Source organism: Phaenicophaeus curvirostris, chromosome 1 (assembly GCF_032191515.1).
Source record: "Phaenicophaeus curvirostris isolate KB17595 chromosome 1, BPBGC_Pcur_1.0, whole genome shotgun sequence".
NCBI lineage: Eukaryota > Metazoa > Chordata > Aves > Cuculiformes > Cuculidae > Phaenicophaeus > Phaenicophaeus curvirostris.
Window position 1 is genome coordinate 191,290,207 of NC_091392.1, and position 18,971 is coordinate 191,309,177.

The 18,971-nt window shown below is 43.2% G+C and overlaps 1 protein-coding gene across 1 annotated transcript in view; it reads left to right on the top strand.

Annotated features, from left to right (window-relative positions):
- The window catches only part of NARS2 (asparaginyl-tRNA synthetase 2, mitochondrial), a 54,849-nt gene that overhangs the window by 23,055 nt on the left and 12,823 nt on the right, over window positions 1–18,971 (top strand). The window contains exons 7-9 of the mRNA XM_069883241.1: window positions 9,700–9,832; window positions 17,342–17,440; window positions 17,869–17,906. Coding sequence (XP_069739342.1) covers window positions 9,700–9,832; window positions 17,342–17,440; window positions 17,869–17,906 — 270 coding nt within the window. The remainder of the gene's footprint in view (window positions 1–9,699; window positions 9,833–17,341; window positions 17,441–17,868; window positions 17,907–18,971) is intronic.

Sequence of the window (18,971 nt, forward strand, 5' to 3'; positions counted from 1 at the left end):
AAAAGGCTGCTTTGGGGACCTGAACTAGGCTGACAGCTGGAGATGATTCAGAGGCGTACTGGAGACAGGCAAAACCAATGCTTGCCAAGTACAGCTCACTGGCTGTATTTACTCTTTTCTTTTTCTTCTTCTTTCACCCGTCTGTGCTTCCCACAAGCACTACCTGCTCCTCTCCTTTCAGCTCCTCTTGCTAATAGTTTACATCATTGTTTTGAAGCCATTTTCCTTGTTTCATCCCAGGTACTGTCTGTTCTGACTGCCTAAAAGCTCTGGGGGTGGTCCCCACACTAAATTGCAACATAAGTTCTCTCCTCATTCCTTACTCTCCCTAGCACTGTTTCTTTTCTCTTATATTCATTATCATATCTTCATTAGGTTTCTCCTCTAATTTGTCTCACGTTCTCTTGAATTTCCCTGCAAATGGGTAAAAGGCTCAGGGGCAACCTAGTAACAGCCTGCTAGGACCTGTGAGGAGGTTATCAAGAAGACAAGCCCACTCTTTGCAGCAACCGGAGGACAAGAGACAATGGAAATAAGTTGAAACAACAGAAGTTCTGGATGGATATAGGAGGAAAAAAATCACTAAGAGATCAGTCACTTATTGGAAGAGATTGCTGAAAGAGACTGTGCACTCTTCATTCTTAGAGATCTTTGACACACAGCTTCGCAAAGCCTTGAGGAACCTGATGTGGCCTTCTTGCTTACCCTGATGCTCTGAACAGAAGACTGGATCAGTGACCTGCTGAGCTCTCTTATAGACTGAGTTATTCTGTCCTTCTAAGTTTATTTTTGGCTTCATTCTCATTTTCTTCTCCACCAGTCTCATTGTCAAGACCATCTTGGTGAATTACCTCATTAGTTCAACGTCTCTCCCTTGGATCTGTATTTCTCTGCCTAACTTTAAGTCTCAGCCTTTCATGCTGACATCTCCCTGTTAATGTCTAGTCATCAACCTTGGTTTAGTTGAAAGATATTTAATCCTACTCCCCTCTTCTCAAGTGCATCCCCTCGATTTCTAAACTGTTGTGGATTTTGCTACTGTTACGCCTATTCCAGATATTCTCCATAATCGTGCAGCTCTTTTTTCTAGTTGCAGAGGGGCTGTAAAAGAATGTAAGTTATCCAGACCATTTTAGCTGTGTCTGCCTGAGTTTGTGGAGACCTGAAGACACTGAATTTCCTGTTGTTTTCGGAAAGTACTGAAATCACGCTAATTTTGGTTTTAAAATGCCAGTACTTCACTGCTCTTCAAAGCTTGGAAGGGATTGAGAAATAGCTGTCATTTTGGGGTGGTGTTTAAGAAACACTGCAAAGCGCAAGGGAGACGTTTGAGGCTGCACTCCACAAAACAGGCTTCATTTTCGACAGTCTGGCAAATGCATCCTTAAAATCTGATTCCAAAATTACTTGCTAAGGAAGGAACAGATTGCATTGTCTTCAAGCAAATATTTGCTCTACATTGTACAATTTTAAATACTTGTGAATGCAGCTGCAGGAATGATGTCCAGTTGTATAACATTCCTGTTGTTAAGAATTAACAAAAATAAGTGTAATTATTTATCTTGAATGCCTGAAATAAACTGACATTTCATGCACAGCATTTGTTTGAGTCTGACTCACAACGCAGGCTCTTATAATTAGCACACTAACTTCCATTAATTAGACTGACACTTAATTTGTGCTATAAAAAGCAACCATGACATGTCTGGTTTGAATCAATTACCACATGCTTCAGTCTGGTTCATGACTGCTGCAGTGACTGTTAATGACTTTGTGTTACTGGGAGGCCAAATGCCTCAACATCGTAGGTACAACAGTGAGCCTAGGGTCCTTGGCTGGTTGGAGCTTTATGGACTGCATGGTTATGTTGTTGGTCCTTTCTCCCTCTCCACTTTTTTTCAGAGGAGAAGCAGGTAATTCCGTTGGCATAAGCATGACGGATGTGCTGAGCATAGCTGCAGTTTGGCCATATCCCTGGGATCCACACATGAAGGACTGAGTGCTCTTTATTTTATCTCCTGACTGTCAACATCAGCTGCAGGTAGCAACAGAGAAATGGGTTTTACACTCATCTGGTGAAAGGTGTATTCAGCTGAACTATTTGGTCCTCCTTTTTCAAGTATGCTAAGATAAACTATTCTTTTTCTGTCTTGAGTCCAGTACAGTCCGTTTTCCTTCTCTGAGTGTCTTGGCACCCCTGTTCAAAGCAGTAGTAGGTGCTGTAGGACCCGTGTCAGAAGATCCAAGTATCCAGGTTTGTGTAGCGTCTTGCAGCTCAGCTTCATACCTGTGCTGAGACAAAGCTGAGAGCGCTGCAGGGGGTTAAGAAGCTGGCTTTGTGAGTTGCAGTAGGCCTGTGACAGCCCTCTGCCCACATGTTCCCCTGTATCGTAGTAGCCATATTCACGGTGGCTTGTCTTACTTTTTGACTGAGGCAAGCAAGAAGCCTGCAGGCGGTCTGTCACTGCTGCTCAGCTGACCATCAGTGGTTTATGACACTGTGGCAAACTTGATGGCTTATGAGAGCATGAACATGTCTTGTGTTCATTCTGCAGATCCTGCTTCCCAGGCAGTCCCTGTACCCCAAGAACTGGCTCCAGTATGTTACAGCAGGTAGCTACATCCCTGTTTGCTCACAAGCCTTTCCTTACATGCGCAAATCCAGTAGAGCATGCCCTGAATTTCTTCAAGGCTTTGCTGTCATTGCATTGATGTAGAATATGGATATAGATACGTGTCATAGTCACCTGGAACATGTTGCAGTTAATATAGCTTTTAGTAATTTTTTTAGTATGGTTATTTACTATTTTTAGTTACTGTAGAACTTGAGGCGTTGGAGATTTTAAGTAGCTACACCCGAACTTTGGAATGTGGCCTGAACCGTGACCTTCTTTGAGCAATAATGCAGCCACTGATGCAGTTTCTTGTTGTGATTGCTATTTGTGGAGTTTATAGAACCGGTGTCCATCTGAAAAAAAAAAATTGATTTAAAGAAAAAAAACCTTTTTAGCCATTATAATGCAATTTCTGGAGAACACGTGTTTCTTCCACTCTAAAAGGAGAAAGATTTAAGACAATTTTGTGTGTGTTCTCTGGTAATGTATGTTTATGACTTAGAGTAAGAGTCACTGGGATGATTAAGTTTTGAAAGAGATCTTTGCTCCCTGTTGAACTGAAATCTTTGAAAGATTTTATATCACTCTTTTGTAGAAGATCTGTTAGCTAGGGCCTGGGAAATGGTTATTTGAATAAATGCTTAACTACTTTGGTGGCTTTCATCAGCCCAGCTGAGCTGTGATTGCTAATCAGTCATTTTGTTCACCCTAATTAGAAACAATAATATCGAAATTAGGACAAAAGAAGACACTGCTGAGAATAAAGTACAAAAGTGTCGTGTAATAGGATGGAGGACCCAGGCTCAAGAGATCTTTGAGTCTGGAACAGAAGACTTTGTATGGCTTTGAGTAACTCTTTTCCCTTTGTGTCTCAGTTTTCATGTATTCTCCATCCCTCTGTAAACTAAGAATACTCTGTCTAGGGTGCTTTGAGGTTTAATAAAGTGGAGTGCTTTGCCAGATAATTAGGATATATGGGTAACAGATAATTAAGATGTATGGGTAACGTTGTTAGTTACTCAAGTGTGCCTAGATCGTTTTCAAGCAGAGGTGGATGGATGGGGAGGATTCTTGTCCTATCTTCTCCTCTTCCTGTAACTGAAGCTGGAGCAGAGGACTTGGCAGGGGGAGACCCTTTCCCAGAGCGTGGCAGAAGGATGCTGCTGTGCACGCGACCCTGTGGGCATGGTAGGATTCTGCCTTTTAAACTGCTGCATTGCTTCAGTCTGACTGGCTGCAGGGGGAAGTTTGGCACTTCCCAGTCCCTGTCTGGGAACTTAGACAGCATTTTTTTTTAATTTATGTATTTATTTTTGGCTGCTTGCAAAAGGAAGTACAATCCCATCTCATTGCAGCATGAATTGAAACCTTAGCACTCAGCACACCAGCTCTGCTGCTCAGGCCTAAGCCTCACACGCTGCTATAAAAGCCCCTGTCGGGATGCAGTTTTTCTCATGCGTGCTTCCTCAGAGAGCAGAGAGAAGTGACACGTTCTATGGGGAATCTTTTAAAACTCCCTTTTCTGCTTTTTTTTTTTTTTTTTTTTCCTGGAGAAAATACAGTCCCCTCACCATTCCTGAATAATCCCAGTCATGCTTGGGTCAAGCACTGCAGCTAGGGTCAAGCACTGCAGCTAACTTATATCCTGGCAGCCGAGCAAAGTCATCTGCTTATTTTGATGGAGCAGGCAGGTCCTCCAGGCTCAAAATGAATACAATCATGCTGGAACAGAGTGGAATTAAATTGGATGGCTGGCTTTATTAATTTTTTTCCCTTCTAAGAGAAAGGACAGTGTGGCTGATGAAACTATAAGCTCTTGGGCTTAAGGGTCACCTTGCTCTCCTTTACTTCTCTGCTGACATTATGTGTTGTTTTGTCCTTCTGTTAGAAGCTATTATTCCTAGATTTTCTTGCAATCTAGGTTTTCTGGGTGGAATTGGTGGTGGATGGTGGTGCAGGGGAGCTGACTGTGTCCAAGGGTCACATGCTGTGTTCATTTAGCATGGCCAAAGATAAGCTGAAAGGTGATTTGTGTCAAAATCTCCACTCTTCACTGCAGACTTTGTCAGAATAATCACTTTATTTGTGTGTTTGCAGACACCTGTAGTATTTTTTAGGTGAGAACAAGGGCACTGTACAAATGAATAGCTGTGTGTGTTGGTGTGGTTTAGTGCTTAGCCCTGAGTCACAACAACCAGCCTCCAGCTGTGTCACTGGCATGTGGTATGACCTTGGCATAGACTGTAAGCTGACTCTACAGGGATTGCATCTCTTTGATTAATAGCCTTGCTCAGGCTTATATCCCCTTGGTTCAACAGCACAAGTCTTTATTATCCTGGTAGCAGCATGGAGTCCTGGCTCAGAAAAGGGAGCACAATCCATTCCTGGCTTGGGAACCATCAGCACAATTAATTATATTTGGATTGCAGTGTAAAAATTGCCAGTAAGGCAGAGACACTCAGGCCTACAAACATTGTATGAGTTTAATTAAAAGGATGATTATAAGCAGCTTTAGACACAGATACTTTATACTTCTCTATTGGTTTCTATCACTGCCCCAATAATGAATAGTCAATGAGTTCAAATTAAATGAGCTTTTATTCTGTGTGGTATAAAACTCTCAAAGGGGGAGAGGTAGCTCCTAAAGAGGGTTTTAGTAGCGTGTAAAATAAAGGTGAAAAGGGGAAAGTTTCTCCTTTCCTGGGTGTTTGTAGGATGGAGGTCACAAATGTAGCCTGTGTAAGAATGGGGTGATCGTCGGTGCAGAGGATGGCTGTGCTCCAGCAACACACCCAAGTGCTGCTGTCTGCGTCCAAAGGGATTTTCTCAAGCTTGTACCTAAAAAGGTGACTAGGTGCCTTGCTGGGCTGAGGCGATCAAGCTCAGCATTTTGCAGGATGGAGCCCTAGCTTTTGCAGAGTTTCAGTGTGTCAGAGGGAGCGCTGTAGGTATTCCCTTGGCCTCCGCATTAAGCTCTCAGATTTTCCCAGAGAACTGGGCACAGCAAAATACAGTCCCAGGAAGGGAGCAATTAATTAAGCAGCTCTGTGCCTACTGGTGTCAACCCCAGCAGTGCCTGTGAAGTGCATAAATGCCATCAGGATGGCTGTCCAGAGCTCTGATCTGGGTGAAGCTGACTGCAAAGGGACTTGTTTCAAAGCCTCTCTTGTATTCTTTGGTAGCACGTACAAGGACAGTGTTACAGACATTACTACTCTGCCTGTAATGGCTAAGGAAAAAGGCTCAACAGATTATTGAGCTTGCTTTTTTTCCCCCGTCCTGTGTGTGCTTTTGTTGGAGATGAGGAATTAAGGAATTAGCACTACTGATTTTTTTTTTTTTTTTTTTTAGACACTTGCACTTTTTGAGACTTAGCCAGAATTTTCAAGTTATTTTTAAGTGCTGGAAGTCTTGTAGAGGTCTGGGAATGTTAAGTGATTGATTATTTGTGTCATAAAGCATAGGAGTCACAGCCCTGGACTGAGGCTCCATTGTGAGAGGTGCTGAATGCACACAGAAAAAAATGACTGGTTTTGCCCTTGGTACTATTAAATCAGTACAGAGTCATCTCCTATCTTTTTCTAATATATTTGTACATGCTCTGCGTGATACAGCAGTGTATCAAATCACAGAAACGTTTCTGAATAGCAGTTGAAGTACAAATAAAGGTCAGATTTGTGTAGCATGCAGTTGCTTAATATCTTGAGTGGCAGAGCGGAGTAAACTATGTGAATGCCTGGATGAAAAATAATTGTTCACACTTGGAGTTGATAACAGTGACTATCTGTATTTTTAGCTGTGTTTCGCTGTTATGTCCAGGCCTCTGGTCATTGCTGCAGTGCCATTACCAGATGACTTGCATTTATTGCGCTCCTTTGATCACTTTGCCAGCATGACATCTGTCTCATGTCCCTTTGCCAGGGTCCCAGGATTGTGGTGAAGTTCTCACAGTTCTTTGTATCTATCTTTTCCTTCTACGATTAGCCTGAGAAATTAATGATTCCTCCCCTCCCTGCAGATGTGGGGTTATTTTGGGTTTGGTTTTTTATTTCTTCTTCTAAGGGGCAGGCAGGCAAATTTATATCTACACCAGAGATGTTACGTTCTCCACTGACTTCACAAAGCCCTTATCCCTACTCTTATTGAGCACCTTGGGATAGTCCATGAAGTTGTAGCACTAATGGTTTGTTTTGTAAATGCCTAGCGTACACGTTAGAGAAGATTGGTCCCGGCAGGATGCCTAGAGCTGAGAAAAGACTGAAATAGGTTCCCATGGGAGTTTTTCTGCACTTGTCCTCCCCAAAAGCTCCATCTCGAGCACAGAGAGGCTTTATTCTCGTAGCACAACATCAGTCCGTGACTGTGAAGTGTTTGACCACAGTTAACATCTTGGAGCAATAAGGATTTCGTTTTGGGGGTTTTGTTTGTTTGTTTTGGGGTTTTTTTTTATTATTTCTAGGTATCTTGTAGCCAGTGAGCCCTGTGGAAGGTATATATCTAATCATCATGTTTTGGCTTTTGCTCAGTAGAAAATAAGTACAGTTCAAGGTGCTCGGAGTGGTTTGCATTGTGGGAGACTGTCGTCTGCCAGAGTAACCAACACTAAGTGAAGTGTCAGCACCTGTGCCTGGGCAGCAGCTAAGTAATGTGTGTATTACTGCAGCCAGACTGCTGCTCTGTGGGACAGGAACTCCTGTGAGCCATCAGGGATCATCCTTTACTTTTAAATGTTACTTTTTGAAGACTTATTGCCAGGGAAAAATGAGAGACCTGCACATCAGACCAAGCAGTCCTGGGTGGGTCCTTCAGGAATTGGAAGCTTTTCAAAATATTTTTGTCTTGTGTCCAGTTCTGGCCCAGTCATAATCTCAACTTGTGACTGAACTGATCAGTTAAAGAAAGAATTTTCCCTAACTAAAAGACTGCCAAATTGAAATATTTTAGCAAAAGCCTGAAACTTGGGCACCGGCAGTGCAAGAACTTGTCTTCTGTTTCCCACTGCAGGCAAACCTCTGGCCTGGCAAGAAAAGAGGTTTTGACCAGTCCTGCCTTAAACATTGACCAGTTTTGACCAAATGACTCATTGTTTCATATGTGTTGTTTGTATTGCTATAGCAGTTGGGGCTCTCAAGCTCTGTATCCAAGACTGTGTTGTGCCAGGTGTTGTAGGAACACAGAAAAGAAAACCAAAAAGGCCTTGTGAGGAAGAACATGAGTTTCTCTATAACCCAAGAAAACAGATGGCTACAGATGGGAGAGCACAAGGAACTGATGAGATAATACTGACCTGTGCTGTGAGTAATAGTCTTGGCACATCACTTATCTAAACATTGCTGAGTTTTTATAGACACTATAGCAAAGGGCAGTTTGAAGGAGGATTATCAACTCACGGCAGAAGTTTACAGTAATATTGCAGCAAATGAGAAAGGCCACAGAGGGAAAAGAGGCGTGCTGAAAATGATGATGCTTGAGGGAAGATGTTTGCTGCAAAATCTGCCTAGCATTGTAGATGCTGTGGTCATCTGTGAGAGAGTGCAGATACTGGAGCAAAGTACAGACAGAAAGTGGTTTTGTTGGAGCAGGGAAAGCAGAGCCAGTGGGGAAGAGAAACCTACAGGCAGGCTACATATTCAGAATCTCAGCCTGGAACTTTCTTGTGGTTTGTTTACTACTAGCAACTCAAGGAAAAAAAGTGCTGTTTCTTTGGATCATAACATTTAACCACCACGTGGAATGAGCAAACAGATGAGTGAAGCAAAATGTGTGTTTTCCTTGATTAGCAGTGCAGATGCCTCCACAGGGGGCAAAGGAAAGTGCTGCTTTTTGTAGCATAGTTTGTTTAAACTCTAGTTTAACAAAATTAGCCTGTGCAGAAATTTTAGTGAACATAGTCTTTAAATTGAAAACTTGCAGAGCAAGATGCAAGTCAAATGCCAGCCCCAGCAATTAGCACACATCCTTTTATGAGTATTAAACTGTGCTTAATCTCTACTGATCAGGTTCTTTTTTTCTTACACACTGTCTACAGCTAAAAATAATGTTAAGTTAAATATGTACCAAATATAGCAGCCGCCCAGTCCATGTTTTTTCTGAAGCAGCTCGCTCTCTTCCCCCATCTTGGTTTGCTTCCCATGCAGTATGGAAGGAAACACAGCTTTCATAGCATCTGTTTGGGAAGCTCTCACTGGTTTGAGGATATCCCAGAGCCCAAGGTCTCGTAGCCCATGATGTAAAAGGTACTGCTTGGAGTGAAGCTTCCTCGTGGTAAAAATAAAACTTTCAAAGGGGTGTTCCTGTTTGATAGGAAGATCCTTGGAAAGGAAGTGTGGTAAATGAAGAAGGCTTTTGTATCCTGTGTAATGCAGCATCACGTGGCTGCAGAACAAGAGAGGATGCATTTAAATAGATTCCCCAGAAGGTTGCTGGAGAAATAGCTTCGTAATAGGAAATTCATTGGTTGCTTTGGTATAAAATGATATTCCAGATGTGTTCACCGCGGTAAAGACCCCTTATAGCAGAGGCATTTTTAGCCGTGTGGAAGGGGTCCAGGTCTTCATCTCGACGGCCCTTTTGACACTAAGCTTTGGACTCGCCACTAGAGGGGGACTGTAAGCCATGCACCGTGCGACTGCAGCAGCAGGACCTTCTCTGCTCTGCTGGGCTGTGGGGTGTCTCATAAAGGTCAGACACTGCAGGCAAACCAATGGGAAGGACCGTGGATGAGGGCAGCATGACTGGTGTCCAAGTGCTTCTCCAGTGATTTGTTTGTGCAGAATGTCAATTTTTTGTCTCTATACAGCTACAAAAAGTTTCCTGAGCACGAGTGGTATTCAATGAAAGCTGAATAGGGTTTGTGCAGCCTAGCTGAGTAGTGGAGAGATGTGAATAATCCCGATTAATGTCCTGCAGAAGTAATGTCGTAGCGGCTGCATACCCAACAATGTCATTAAACTGCTTGAAGATGAAATGGAAGCATCAATTCTTCTAGGTCCTGGGAGAAAAGCGAGCTTGTGGATGGGTCTTTCAGTATAACACACTCATTTGTGTGCTGGGCCTGACCTATCTGTTTCTTGTTGCCTTGCAGGGCTTTTACTCACGTGTTCACCTTTGGCCCAACGTTTCGAGCAGAAAACTCGCAGAGTCGCCGGCACCTGGCAGAGTTCTATATGGTGGAGGCTGAGCTGTCCTTCACTGAAAGCCTCCAAGACATCATGCAGGTGGGTATTCCAAATGGTTATGCAGGACAGATACTGAAATTTCCTCCTCCTCTCTGAGCTGCGCTTCCTGCCCTCAGCTGAGGTCGCAGCTCCTCTCTCCCTGTGTAAACCTAGGAGGAGCACAAGGACTTACCAAGGATCAGGGTTTGCTCAGTAGAGGTGAGGCCACAGAGGTACTTTAGAAGGGCAGATGAACTCAGCCTCCACCTGAGTGGGAGGCTGCACAGTTGCTGTGTTGCTGGGAAATGTGTAAGTGTGCTTGACTGTCACTGATGAAAATGGCACTCTCCTCTTCAAAACCTTCAGCATCTCCCAAGTGGATCTGAGCAGTATTTTTGCAGTGCTTCTCTTGGTGTGCTCTGCAAACAGCTTCTTGAAAACTGCACTGAAATCTCATGTAGGAACAACTGTTCCTGACAAACACTGTTCACAGTGGCTTTAGCAGAAGACTGAAATCCTTAGTCGGCTGGCTTCTGATTTTTTCAGGATTGACCTCTTGGTTGCAGTTTTATGATATAGAATCATAGAATCATAGAATAACCAGGTTGGAAGAGACCCGCCGGCATCTTATTAGTCTTGGCATAAGCCAGCTTATGCCCAGTAGGACTTGTGAATAAACATCCACACATGCTTTCATATATCACATAAGCTCCTCAGAAAGCTTTTGGAGAAATGGCCTTAAAAAGGAAAAGACCTGAGGCACTGGCTACAGATGTGTAAAATAAGATCCAGGTGGTGGTTTCTTCAGCCTGGATCGTATACAGTCATGTAGAGCTGAGTCAGCAGAACTGACATACTCTACCTCTTGTGCATGCGGCTTCTGCTTCTTGGATGTCTGGATGAACTGACCTGTTGGGAATCTCTGTGCTTTGTCATTAATAACATTCTGCTCTTTACTTTCTCTCTTCTTTTCTCCAGAAAACTTTGTGTATTCTTAGATACATATGTATATGTTTATGCCTTACTTCCCCAGCCCTCTATTTCTCTATGTGATCAGGAGCTTCTGTTAAGCAGGGTTTGAGCCCTTGAACACAGCATCAACACATTTGTACTCTTGTGCTGAGAACCCTAATTTCTTGGCTTTTGAAGTATAGACAGCCAGTTCAGACAATTAAGAGAGTTTGATTTGAGAACTGTTCTGGAATGTGTAGGCCTTTCATTTGTAGAGAAAGAAGGAACTTCTTTCCCCTTGGCTCAGCTTTTGTTGTTGCTAAACCTCTTGTGAAGTCTCAGCTTGTGCTCTTCTCTTTTGTTTCTTCCATCTGTCCCAACGTCTCTGACAAGCATCTTTCCCCATTACAGAAAGTCTCCTAGCAGTCATTGTTTTGCATTCCTCATAGTAAGTCCACATTGCAACATGCTTACTTTTGCGATGTTCTCATTTGCAGAAGTGGAGTTCCTGTTTTGTGTATTTTTAAATCCTTGAGCAATCTCTTTTTTTAAAAAAAAATATATACTGGCAGCAGCTCTAAAGCCTAAGTTAAGTTTCTTTTTCCCCACATAACTGACCTAAATTCACTGTTCTCTCATGTATCTGCCCATTAAGCAGTTTGTTTGTCGTCATCTGCAAGCTCTTTGTTCAGTGCAAAACGCCCAGTCGAAAGCCCTGGGGGCTGTTGGCCAGGATGAGCATCTGAACTCTGCCCTTACATAAAGAGCTAGATTGTTTAAAATTTATTTTTAAAATTGGTATTTAACATTTGAACTGAATACCTCCAACTTCAGCAAGTCAGTGTGCTGAGAGTGCTCAGCTTCTTCAGGGACATCTTGAAGTATTTGCATATCCACCACTAAAGAGCAGCCTTGCTACAAATATGTACATGCTTACCATTAACTTATAAGGCTTGAAATCATTCTCTCAGCCAAAGCTACTGAAGAAACATAGCTTTTCTTATAAAAAAAAAGGAAAAAGAAGATTTAATGACAGTTACGTGTACTTGAGAGCAAAGGGCCTGAAATCTTAGAGCAGTGGCCTTTTTACCCTCCCACTGTGACTGCACAGAGAAGTGCTCAGTTATTCCTAAATTAGTAGCACAGTTCTTATGAACTCTTATGCATCTTGATAATGCAATCTAAATTTCTTCTCTGTGCCAAAACATGTTTTAGTGCTACAAAGAAGCTTAACTGTACAAACACTGCTTTCAGAAAACTTTCTGTAGAAAGTCCCCTGTGCTCAGTGCATGCTTCACTGAGTAGATGGGTGATAGCATTAGGGCTTCAGTGTACAGGGTGTATGTAAGTGTATCTAATGAGAAACCTCTGTGACCTCGTTCCAGAAGAGTCTAGTCAAGAGACTGAGTCACTCTTTCTCCAAACTGGATGAGAAACAGAGAGGGAGTTACAAGAAGATCAGGGAAGACACTGGAAGGGGTCCAGTTTCTATGGAAGTGTCTGGATTCCATAAAGCCATTGCCCTCCAGTCCCTGAAGTAGAGGTTGGAGATCTCCAGTCTCATCTGTCCTCTGAGATGCTTACTGCCACCTTCTCCCTTCAGTGCTGCCATTTTAGCTGTATTTGTAGGTCATTATCTTCTATTTTTTGTTCCTTGGCAATGCAGTGGATTTAAACAATCTCACTTCACTCACAGAATCATAGAATCACTAGGTTGGAAAAGACCTCTTGGATCATTGAGTCCGACCATTCCTATCTGCCACTAAGCCATGTCTCTGAGCACCTCATCACCCGTCTTTTAAATACCTCCAGGGATGGTGATTCAACTACCTCCCTGGGCAGCCTCTGCCAGTGCCCAATGACCCTTTTTGTGAAAATTTTTTCCTGATACCCAGTCTGAACCTCCCCTGGTGCAGCTTAGGGTCATTCCCCCTTGTCCTATCACCCGTCACTTGAGAGAAGAGTTCAGCACCCACCTCTGTACAACTGTGGCATGCATACGGATGTAATGTAGAGACCAATAAGGTCTCCCCTCAGCTTCCTCTTCTCAAGGCTAAACAACCCCAGTTCCCTCAGCTGTTCCTCGTAAGACTTGTTCTCCGGCCCCTTCACCAGCTTGACACTAAAGAGATTTCAAAGATGCAATTTATTTATTTGATGTGATTCTGTTTCATCCAATGCACATTTAAAAACATAATAAAAAGGAGACCTATATTATTTAGGCTGTAAAGTTAGGAAATGCTAGAAGGAACTTTTCCTGAGTGCATTTCTTGGACTTTATGCAGTGTTACTATTCCTTAACAAGATCACATCCTAGCATCCGTCTCCTGTTAAAAGACGGAGAATAACTCTTTAAGATAAAGAATACAATTTAACACACAGTATTGGAGCTCTGTTCTGAGGACAGAAGCATTGGCAGAAATTATGTATTTCATCAAAATTAATTTGCTGTCATTACAGCCCAGTGATATGGAGCATTATTACCTCTGTTTTACAGAAGGGAATTCAGGCATGAAATGAAATCAATGGTGGCACTGATTTTGGGTGCCAGTTTCAGGGACCTTAGATCTGAAATGTGGGTGTGGTTTGATTTCCAGAAGAGTTTGCACTCGGAATGCTTTCCGTCTTCAGTGCCAAGGCTAAGGCAGTTGGGTAAAGCTAATTGCAGTTTCAAGGGAACAAACGGTAACCACATGGGAAAGGTTTGTTCCAAGTGTCTTGTGCAGCCCTCCTTTGGGATATTGGGATATCTGCAGGGCTGTAGGTTCTTTTTCTGAGGTGGCATCCAACTGCCATAGTCAAAGGTCTTTCTGCTTTATAACTTCCATCAACATTTATTGTCCAGCTTTGATGGCAAGTGAAGCAGTGGTCTGACACACAGGAGTCTTCATACCAGCAGCATCTCTCTATAGTGGGTCCTGAGCTGTTGGTTATATAGCTGAGAGGGGAGACTTGATGACCAAGATCACATGATATATCTCCCCTCTGTGTGTCTGTCCACACACGTACTGTGTGTGTGAGCAAGCATGAAGGCAAGAAATAATGGTCCAGTTGGTGGATGTAAATCCTAGTGGGAGTTCTTGTGATTTTTCTGAAACTGTCTTATGTAATAAAGATGATTACTTGTACCCTTTTCATAGTCTACAGCACTTTCAGTTGCTGCTGCTGACATTTACCACTGTTTTGTTGTTGATTTCCTCTGTTTCAACTCTGATCATAATTTTCTTTCAGAAAATGATAAGTTGCAGTATCAGGAGATCTAAGTTAAAAAGTAAACAAGACAGTTGGGAGCTGCTCCTAATCAAAATAGGAAAGTTAACTGTTAAGTTCCACAGTAGCATCAGGGAAGACTGTGATTAATACTGCTGTTTCCCTTCTATGAAAGGGAAAATCATGATATAAAGGCTGGGAGGGATTAGGGAGAAAACTTTTTACTTCTATCCTCCTCGCCTACTCTCCTACTAGCACTACTTTCTACATTTCCACTATGAAGCAACGAAATGAATGGGCTTTTGGACACCAAGAGTCCCAAGAGTCATAAGGTTCAACAAGACCAAGTGCAAGGTCCTACACCTGGGTCGGGGCAATCCCCCTTTTCAGTACGCAGTGGGGGATGACATGATTGAGAGCAGCTGTGCAGAGAAGGACTTGGGAGGTGCTGGTTGATGAGACACTTGACATGAGCTGGCAATGTGTGCTCACAGCCAGCAAGGCCAACTGTATCCTGGGCTGCATCAAAAGAAGCGTGGCCAGCAGGTCAAGGGGAGTGATTCTGCCCCTCTGTTCCTCTCTTGTGAGATCTCACCTGGAGTACTGTGTCCACTTCCAGAATCCTCAATGTAAGAAGGATATGGAGCTGTTGGAACGGGTCTGGAGGAGGGCTACAAAGATGACCCAAGGACTTGAGCACCTTCCATTTGAGGACAGGCTGAGAGGGTTGGGCTTGTTCATCCTGAAGAAGAGAAGGCTCTAAGGAGATCTTATATAGCGACCTTCTAGTACCTGAAAGGAGCCTACAAGAAAGCTGGAGAGGGACTATTCATAAAAGCTTGTGGTGATAGGACAAGGGGGAATGGGTATAAACTGGAGAAGGGCAGATTTAGACTAGACATTAGGAAAAATTTCTTCACTGTGAGAGTAGTTAGACACTGGCACAGGTTGCCCAGGGAAGCTGTGGCTGCCCCATCCCTGGAGGTGTTCAAGGCCAGGTTGGATGGGGTCTTGGGTGACCTGATCTAGTGGGATGTCCCTGCCCATGGCAGGTGGGTTGGAACTAGATGATCTTTAAGGTCCCTTCCAACCCAAACTATTCTATGATTCTACCTCTGAGATTAACTACTTGCTGTGGTTTTGAAGGCCATTTCCCTGTGTGGGTGTCCTATCAAACATGTTTCTTCCAGGATACATTCAAACCAGTGAGTTTACCTGTATCTCCAGCTCACATGTTCCTTCAAACCAGCAAGCCAATGCTTCATTGCTCATTTTTCCTAAAACCTGCTTTCCAGTCCTTTATTATATTATCTGCTCAAAGCCATAACTTCCCAGTTTGAGAGCTTTTTTTATTACCCCCACTTTTCTTTTTCCCTTCCACTGTTCGTGCCTAGTACACATTTGGCATAAATAAGAATAATGAGGAGGCCAATGCTTGACCCACGTGTTTGTCTTTTCTGCCAGGATAAAACCTCAGTCTCAAACCTGGAAATATTTCTCAGATTGTTTTTCCCATACCACCCACATCTTTTTTCCACAAGAGGAAGCTGCTTGTGTTGAATGCTGTGGGAACCTAATTGTTACTTTATCGCACAGAGGGGAAAAAAGTGCTAATTAAACAACATGCTTTTCTGAAACCAGATGATACTTTCATTTTCTAGAAAGAGGAAGTTTAATGTAAAATCCCTTCGTCCCTGCCTGGTGAAACCAGATGAATTGCCAAGAAGTTTTCTAATTTCGTTTGCATAAGCCTTTTTCTAGCTACTTTGAAGAAAGTTCAAAGCTAACTGTTTGGTTATTTGCCTTTCAGCAGCAGGAATGCCAGCTTTTCATTTCCTCTGCGTTTGAGTAGCAGTAGGAGTAAAACTTTTCATCTGCATATGATAATGCTGTTCCTTTATTTGGATCTTCCCTTTTTAAACAGAGGGCCCAGATTGATGCAGGAGTCTGAAAGCTGAGTGTGGCTCCAGAGGACTGATTTACCAGCTTCTCTAGGCTGGTGGGATGCAGGGGCTTTTCATCACCACAGAGCAGTGTTTCAGCAGTTTGGGACATGTGGTGAAGGACATTCTTCTGAACAGGAGGGTTTGAACTCTTGCCTTGTCCATGTCAGCAGCCAAGCTGCTTCTTTTCTGCAGCCTTTTTTTTTGTTCCTCTTACCCTGTAAGGTCTGGTTCCTTGCAAGAGAAAGACCTGCTTCTTCCTCAGGATCATCTTTTCACAGTTAGTCTCCCTTGGGCTTTGTGGTGTCTGAGGGCTGCTGCTCACCTAGATATTGTTGGTGAATACTTCACTTTTCTCAGCTCTGCAGTTAGTAAAACAGTTGTTTATACTCACAGAAGAAAAAGCAGGAATGTGCCAGGAAATTCAGAGATGCTTTTTGTTGGGAAAAAAATGGTCCCATCCCAGGCTGAAATGGTGTGCCGCCCAGCTTGCATTGCTCAGTTTCTTATGAAGGAGATGAGAATCAGGAGGGTGAATTTGAATAGGAGTTGGGATTGTCAGTACTACACGGATACCAAGACCATGCTTTTTGCAGGTATGGGAACTATAAGGAGTCATGGGAACTCTTGATCTGCATGACAGCAAGTGTCATGGATGATCTGCTTTGCTTAACCACGAGAGAAAATCACTCTCCAAACAAGTTGATCAAAATGCATTAGTGTCCCACATGGGGGCTTTTTTGTTTAGAACCAAAATGACATTTTAATTTCTTCATGGATGAAGCCCGTTTTACTGGATAAGTGTATCCAAATTTGATTATAAAGTCATGTAGCTGATCCACATTAGGAAAATGAAACCACATCTTTTTTTACTTTCTCAAACGTTCCTGCATTGACGCGTCCTCTGCTATAATTCTCTACCCATCTCTGTCCATGTTCTGTTTGCTTCATTCCTGCTGTATGGAGTCTCTCTAGCTGGGATCTGTTTGAAGCGCTGGCTCAACACAGTATGTGGTTATTCTCTTCTTTGGTTCTGCCTCTTGCAACAACAAAGCAGAAAACCAAAATTGCTCATTACAGTAAAGGCACCTCACTAATAATTAATCAGAGACCAGTCACCACAAGTGATCGTAGTGTCTGTGTTTGTGGCTAACCAGGGCTGCTGCTTGAATATTTTAGCTATGGGTTTTTTTCACTGGAGACACTTGACTGAAGATACACTGGCCATCAGCAGACACTGAAGCCCTAAACCCACAGCAGAAACAAAGGTTCCAGTCCTCTTCAGCTACTGAGCTAGCCTGCTAATTAGGAGCATTAGCAAGCTGGAACCCTTTTACACAGCCTGACCATGCAGAAAGACAGAAGCTCTTTCTGTATATGTTGGCTGGTGTGTGTCGTGTTTTATTTATAGTCAGGGACATCTAAGCAGTGTTAATTTTTCATGCACTCCTGTTTTCTCTCTTAGGTTGTGGAAGATCTTTTCAAGACAGCAACAAGCACAGTGCTCTCCAAATGTCCCCATGATGTTGAGCTTTTTCATAAATACATAGCTCCTTCCCAGAAGGTAATAAATGTGACAGGAAAGAGCTGCAATCCTGTTATGCATTTTGGGGGCTCTTCACTATAGGGAGGTTTAAGTTTTTTTTTTAACTGTGTTGTCCAATGTTAAGAACCTGTGAAGAGCTAAAAATTGGCCTCAGCTTAAGTGATTGTTCAGGCCAACACAGGCAGGACACACAACTTGCTATAGCTAGTAGCAAGTGTGTTGGACATATAGCTGTTACATCACCTAGCAGTCTCTGAATCATCAGCTCCAATAATCAGGTACCCTTTTAACACTGAACGGCCTGGAGTAGATTTTGACCCATATCTAGATCACAATGCAGACCTACAAATGAAAACTTAGAGGGAGGTAGCTTTCCTGAGTTTTCCCTGGGCCCCTGAACCCTTAAGAGTAGATTTACCTTTTTTTTTTTTCTTGTTTTGACCAAGGACAGGTTGGAACAAATGCTGAAGAACAGATTTATGATGTAAGTACTTCTATTTCAAAATTATCTGGAAGAGGACTTTTGGGGAAAAGGTTCCTATTTTGTATATATTCTTTTTCTTTCCCAATTCAATGTTTCCTGGGCTAACATAATGTCTCTGTAAAAACATGAATTGCAGTTCCCTTTGTACTGTTCATCTGTAGCCCTTTGATCTCCACATGAAAATGACATATGAATCTGCTGGCCTTTGGCTTTTGCTTCCCTGGACAAGATCTCTTGCTGTCACAGTATTCTTCTTCCAGCATGTGCTCACTGTTTTGCTTGGGTTTGGCTTTGGTGCTCTGCTTCCCTTCATGATTTCACTCCCACAGCTCCCTTTTTATGAAACTATTTTTTGATATTTAAAGATCCTAATTGGTTCTCTGTTCTGGATGCTTGTGCAACTCCTTTTTCCAGTTCCCTGTGTGCCAACGGGCTCTGAAAAGTTTTGGTTTCCCTTCTTGGCCTGCAATTATAACTCCTCTTCCCTGCTCTTGCCTGTCTCTTCAAGTAGTGGTGCTCTTCATCCCATAGAACACTGAGGGATTGCTCAGCTCAGCACTGGTTTTCCTCTTCACAGAATCACAGAATAACCAGGTTGGAAGAGACCCACCGGATCATCGAGTCCAACCGTTCCCATCAAACACTAAACCATATCCCTCAGCACCTCATCCACCCGTGCCTTAAACACCTCCAGGGAAGGTGACTCAACCACCTCCCTGGGCAGCCTGTTCCAGTGCCCAATGACCCTTTCTGTAAAGAATTTTTTCCTAACGTCTAGCCTAAACCTCCCCTGGCGGAGCTTGAGGCCATTCCCTCTTGTCCTGTCCCCTGTCACTTGGGAGAAGAGGCCAGCACCCTCCTCTCTACAACGTCCTTTCAGGTAGTTGTAGAGAGCAATGAGGTCTCCCCTCAGCCTCCTCTTCTCCAGGCTAAACAACCCCAGCTCTCTCAGCCGCTCCTCATAAGGCCTCTTGAGCAACTACAGCCACCCTTGGGCAACAGGATCATGATAGATCTCCCTGTGCTGTGTGCCTGCACAGACACCGTGGGAGACCTCAGCAAAGT